The 6,520-nt window shown below is 37.7% G+C and overlaps 1 protein-coding gene across 1 annotated transcript in view; it reads right to left on the bottom strand.

Annotated features, from left to right (window-relative positions):
• Positions 1 to 2,928: 2,928 nt before the first annotated feature.
• Positions 2,929 to 6,520, bottom strand: part of trip11 (thyroid hormone receptor interactor 11) — a 30,471-nt gene continuing 26,879 nt past the window's right edge. The window contains exon 22 of the mRNA XM_056470254.1: positions 2,929 to 4,206. Within this exon, the coding sequence (XP_056326229.1) occupies positions 3,983 to 4,206 (224 nt within the window). The 3' untranslated portion in view covers positions 2,929 to 3,982. The remainder of the gene's footprint in view (positions 4,207 to 6,520) is intronic.

The raw sequence follows: 6,520 nt of genomic DNA, 5'->3' as shown, positions 1-6,520 counted from the left end.
CATATGTCAAAATAACTTTACCTTTGTCTATTGATTAAGTTTTAAATAATTTTGGCATCATCTAGCAGACCAGATGTGTTCAGAAAAAAACACTGCACTGGAAAACAGAGATACGGAGGGTGCGTCTGTAATCACCTACACTTACTTTCTATGTAGTAGCCAAAAACAGTTTGTCTGAACGCAGAACGCTGATACATGTATGCGTTAAGTACCTGGATGATCTTCTACTTCTGGTGAGATACTGAATTTTGTATACAACGACAGTTTTCTATCCCATGATGCCAAAGAGGAGGATTTGTGAATGGCAAATACTACATCTTATTTGATAGTTACAGACTATAGAATAGGGCTGCACGATATTGGAAAAACTTGGTATTGCAATATTTTTTTCTGCGATTTTTATTGCGATATGGATATAACAATTTCACCAGATGACTTGAATAGCTCAATTTGGAAAGAACTCATAATTTTATAATGATTGAGATGATTTCGTAGGCCAGACTATCTGCATAAATTAAACAGACAAGTTTTATTTGTAATTTTTTGCAACTGTATTCGAGTAATAATCAAATGTAAGCAAATAAAAGTCTTCTGCATAGTCTTCATTGTATAAAAGTTAAATGCAATACATTTTCAGTGACATTTCTTATTCACACATTATTTAAATGCACTTGAAATCTTATACAACCACTAAGTTTAAAGTGCAGCCTTGGGCTGGAGGGGGTCCGGTTTGGGGACCACAGGATCTCATCTCTGTTATTCGCAGACGATGTTGTTCTGTTGGCTTCATCGAACATGGACGTTCAGCATGCACTGGAGCGGTTTACTGCTGAGTGTGAAGCAGCTGGGATGAGAATCAGCACCTCCAAGTCCGAGGCGATTGGTACTCCACCGGAAAAAGATGGTTTGAAAAAGGTTTGGTTTGAAAAGGTTTGATTTTGAAAGGTGGTTTGAAAAAGGTGGTTTGCATCTCCAGGTTGGAGGAAAGTCCTTACCCCAGGTGGAGGAGATCAATTATCTTGGGGTTTTGTTCACGAGTGAGGGAAGGATGGAACGTGAGATTGACAGGCAGATTAGTGCAGCGGCAGCAGTAATGTGGTTGATTTACCGGTCCGTTGTGGTGAAGGAGGCGCTAAGCCTAAAAGCAAACTCTTGATTTACTGGTCAATCTACGCTCCTATTCTCACCTATGGTCATGAGCTTTGGGGGGTTTTAGCTTTTTTCCGATACAAGTGGCCAAAATGAGTTTCCTTCACAGGGTGGCAAGGCGCACCCTTATAGATAGGGTGAGGAGCTCTGTCATCTGGGAGGAGCTCAGAGTAGAGCCGCTGTTCCTCCACATCAAGAGAAGTCAGCTGAGGTGGCTCGGGCATCTGCTTTGGATGCCTCCTGGACGCCTACCTCGGGAGGTGTTCCAGGCATGTCCCACTGGAAGGAGGCCTCGGGGAAGACCCAGGAGGGACAATGTCTCTCGGCTGGCCTGGGAACGCCTAGGGATCCCCCCCGGAGGAGGTGGAGGAAGTGTTCGGGGTGAGGGAAGTCTGGGCTTTTCTCTCAACACTGCTGCCTCCGCGACCTGGTCCCGGAAAAGTGGTTAAAAATGAATGAATGAATTAAATCTTATAGTCATAGGCCTTAAAAACAAAGCAAACAAGCACTCTATTAAGGGTAAACTTCACAATCACTTAACAATATGGCTCTTGGGCAGCTATAATTCCACTCAAATGTCCTGAGGGACGAATAAACTGAAGCTGAACTTGCCAATGATGTGAATATTGTGAATGATCACATTTTGATATCGATGCTGAAACGATATATTGTGCAGCCCTACTGTACAATGACATGACAAATAAGCAAATCTAGAACATTTGCACTGCACACATTCATACTATTCAGAACATGGTGTTTACAAAGTATAATTACTTAAAATAAGTAACGATTCAAGAGTATTCTAGAGTACACCGTGGCAGTTTGCATCAGTAAATAGTTGAGTGAGCCTTTGAATGCATTAGTGACGTGCTACAGAACACTCTTTTAATCACTCAGACATTCATTAGACACTTAAATACAAATATTTGCAGGTTCAAGGTGATCAAAGCCTGCCAGACTAACACACCCTCTAGGCAAAAGCCCATTTGGATGGAGATCCTTGAGATATAAAAGTGTTTAGACTTGATCTGACGCTGATAAAAGCGACAGCAGAGTTATGACAGTTCAAATGTACACAATCTAGCAGCGGGAAAAATGGCTGCAAGGAATGTGGGAGGCTGAAGCAGGTGTTCCCTGGTGAGGGCTGGGTTATTTTGTCTGGCTTCGCGAGTGCCGTGTGAGGAGAGTTCGCATTAAAATATGACACCTGCTTACATTCAACATATCTAACACCCTGAAACAGTTTCCACCATCTAAAGCAACGGTTATACATTTCGGGACGCCACAAATACGTGCTAGATTTCAAACGGGCCACTACAGAAGAGCATTAGATGTATCCGTTATGCAATTTGTAATTTGAAACTGGATGTCAAGATCAATTTAGATGGTTAATTGTTCCAAGAGTCTACACACCAGAAAAAAACAGCTGTATTAGACGCGGTTACACTACAACTGGTATTCCAGATGGGGTTTTCCTTCGAGACATACTGGGAAAGACGGACATTCCCTTTTGAGGTTAATCTGGTCTGATAATGCTCTAGACCACTGCCTCCATAAGCACTTTAAAATTACAGCCTTGCGATGACATAGTGTGCAGGGAAAGAAGAAAACACTGATCAAAAAGATCAACAAACTTGTGCAAGACTTAAAGATCTGGAATAGAAGCGATTTACTGATTAATAAAGAAATAGCTGAAGTTTCTTTTGCATATTATTGAATGCATAACGTATTAAAAAAATAGCACTCAAACACAAAATGAGATGGAAAAAACTGCAAAAATACGTAGAGAATAGTTTATTCTGATGAAAAGAGAAACACTGTTGTTGAGTATCACTTTCATGAGCAGTCTTTCAAAAAGATTTATCAACTTTAAATAAACACCAGCGCAAAATATATACCCTAAATGTAGAAATGTACCCTAAATCTATATAAATCAAGTGCACTCAGCTGTTTTGAAAGATAGAGTAACCAAAGAGTGAATTACTAAGGCCATTTTCTGTATCTCTCTCTCTAAAAAAACAACCCAAAAAACCACGTAAAAAAAAAAAAAAAGAAAATTCTTCATATTAGGCCTCGGGATGATGGCATTTTGGTTGAAACCCATTGAATCAGAGGTCATCTGATAATATAAACGAATAATACAGATTTTATACAGGTCATTTTATACAGGTCTAAATGTGCACTTTAATCCTGACTTCTTACGCGTGTGCAATATTTTCCAAATTGTATATACATAATATTTCTATCAACCTTATAGAAAGGTCTGAATATTGCAGATACATTTTTAGCTCCTCTCCACTGCATAAACAGTGAAAAAATTACTGATATACAAATAAATAGCGTCAACGCACACTTATTCCGCATGTGCAGCAGTCTAAACCCAAGATCCAATGTCAATTCTTGATTAACCGTCATTGCACCTGCCACACCGTACGGCCAACCGTTCATACGGGAGGATTATCGAAAAGTATCTGTAGCCTTTATGCAGAAGTGGAAAGGCTTTAATAAATCCATTTTGTGTAGTGCATGCCAGACAGCATCAGACAGTCTTTCAACACACTAGAAAAACATGAAACACCTCCTTTTGTCTTAAAAATACCCAGCTGAATGTTTGCACAACATTGAATAAATGTTGAGAGACGGTCGCAACAGTATCTGATAATGTAATCTTCCCTCAGCCAATTTAATTCTGTCAAACCTAGGCCTCAAATAAACAAGCACAAGCAGCCCCTTTTTATTCCAAGGGCCATTATAGTAAATATGTGAATCATGAGGTGGTCCAGTTAGTGTCCTGATAAGCTAAAGTGCTTTGAGTGGCAGTACCGCTGGATCATCACTGCTTGAGTAAATCTTTCAGCACGACTCCACCGCTGGCCTCAGCAGACACCGGTACGGGTGTGAAGGTGGGCAGGGCGTCCGAGATGGGCTTCATTAGCAGGTGGCCCCCCGCACCTGCTGTGCTGCCAGCGCTTGTGGGATTGAGGAGGGGTACGGCAGCAGAGCGGGGCGCAAGGAAGGGGTTTGAATCCCCGCTGCGCTTACCTGGGCCTGAAACACCTGAAAAAGCACGAGCAGCATTAGAAGGGAGTACCAACACAAGCTATGTTTCCATCCAAGATGTAAATCAAACTGGAATATCACATAAAAGACGAGTAAATAAAGCAGAGTTTCCATTCAACGAGTCAAAGAGAACAAAACCGTCACTTCCCGATTAACTGGTGCCAAACATCAAAAGCAAAAACAGAAATTGCTGCAGTAGAAGAAGCTGCGCGAGTCTTTTCCATAATTGATGAATGACTTGTGCCTCAGAAGACAATCCTGGCACAAAATGAATGCATGGTGGCGTTTGGAGGCGTGAGACACTGAGCACATACTCTCCTGACAATTCTGGAAGAAATTAATAATATAATAAGACTAATACTGAAATTGTTACGCCGTTTTAGAATGACCGAAACAACATTTCAGATGTTTTACCATGTGACCATTCACGCGCATTTTTATCATTTAAAAAGTTTATTCTACTCAGTTATGCGCATATTTTTTCATGTGCATTTTCAAAGTTTATGTGCATCTTGGCATTTCCATCAACCATTTTTTATGCGCATATCTAAAATGGACATAAAAATAGGTGGATTAAACATAGCTACAGTTTACTTTGCACCAAAAATCTATAATTCTATTTTTTTTTTAACACTTTTATTGTTTCAGAAAAATGTGAAACATACATACTGTATTAGTAATCAAATACCAATCACGGAACACCCACCCCATCCCGACAGAGCCATTAAAAAATAAATAAATAAATAAAAAATGTATTCATATGCAAGGAATATAATACATAAACAAATAAATTGAAAATAAAAAGTTTACTGAAATAAGATTAAATAATAATAAAAAATAAAAATAAAAAAGGGCAATTTTGTAAAAAATTAATAAATAAATATTAAAAAATACCATTAAGACCTTGACATTTCAACACACATTCTAATGAAAGTGAAAAATATATTAAAGCTAGTCGTTACAAACACAGTGCACATTAACACAGTCACATTGTTTGGGATTACTAATGGTCAGTCCACTCTTATTTAAAAAATGAAGGAACAAGTCCCAAATCTTGTAGAATATGTGCAATTTTTGTTTGGTTGAGTAAGTCAACCTTTTCATTGCTATACACGAAGACATTTCCTTTATCCAGAGTGACAAAGATGGACCATTAATACTTTTCCAGTGAATGGCAATCAGGCGCTTTGCATGCAATAGAAACAGATTTGTAAACTTCTGTTCATATGGTTTCAGTGATAAAGCAATAATTCTATAGTTTTAACTATAATAAAGTCAAATTGTTTTTTCATTTTTTTTTTATGCAGAGACAGTGAAATGAACAGCCTGCTCAGGGGTTTGATTCTGATTCAAACTAGAATCATTTAATCAAAATAAAAATCAAAACATGCAATGTTAATCAAGAGTCTATCATGTGTAAACACTGTTACTTTAAATGCTCAAGCTTGGGTAGTTTCTGATTGGTTGTCAATTTGTTTATAGTTCATTCAAAAACATTCCCATGATCCTGTTCCTCTGTGTTGTCATTATAGTTATAGACTGCGTCTGAAATCGCATACTTCCATATTATATAGTACACTAAAAACAGTATGCGAGCCTAGTAGTAAGTCAGAACTTAAAGAATTTGAAAAATAGTATGCGAGAAGTACCCGGATGACCTATACTTCTGGCGAGATTCTGAAGTGTGCAATCGATGGACGCTACACTATCCCATGATGCACCGTGAGAAAATTCATGAATGGAAGTGAAGCGTCAAAACTGAAGTGGGTAGGTCACGTGATCATAATAATATGGCAGATGTAGTATGTCCGAGTTCCATTCATACTATTCACATTCATACTGTATAGAACGTACTTTTCTAATGGCAGAGTAGTAAATTTAAATTCAAATTCAGTACCTACTGAGTAGTGATTTAGGACGCAGCCATAGTTAAGGCATGTACATTATTATCAGTGAATGAGAATGATTATGAAAACTAACAGTTACAGTTATATTACATTACAATCAGGCCTTCCCTCTCAAATTAAGTTATTATGAATAGACAGATATTCAAATTCTACCTAAAATTCAGATAAAAAAAAGATCAAATTCTAATACGCATCTTAATGTAAGGACTGATACCTGAGAAATGGTTGATGTTCAACTTTTGAACTATTTTGTCAAAGAAAAATAAACAAAAAAAATTATATTTCAAAATAATTTTTAAGTGATCATTCTTTTCAGAAAATAAACATTTTATTCCGAGATAACGTTCCATATATACATTTTTATTTTTTAATTTTTACAATAACTTTTAATATAACTTTAGTTA

The sequence above is a fragment of the Danio aesculapii genome, chromosome 13 (genome assembly GCF_903798145.1).
Source record: "Danio aesculapii chromosome 13, fDanAes4.1, whole genome shotgun sequence".
Classification (NCBI taxonomy): domain Eukaryota; kingdom Metazoa; phylum Chordata; class Actinopteri; order Cypriniformes; family Danionidae; genus Danio; species Danio aesculapii.
This window is presented reverse-complemented; position numbering and strand designations above follow the sequence as displayed.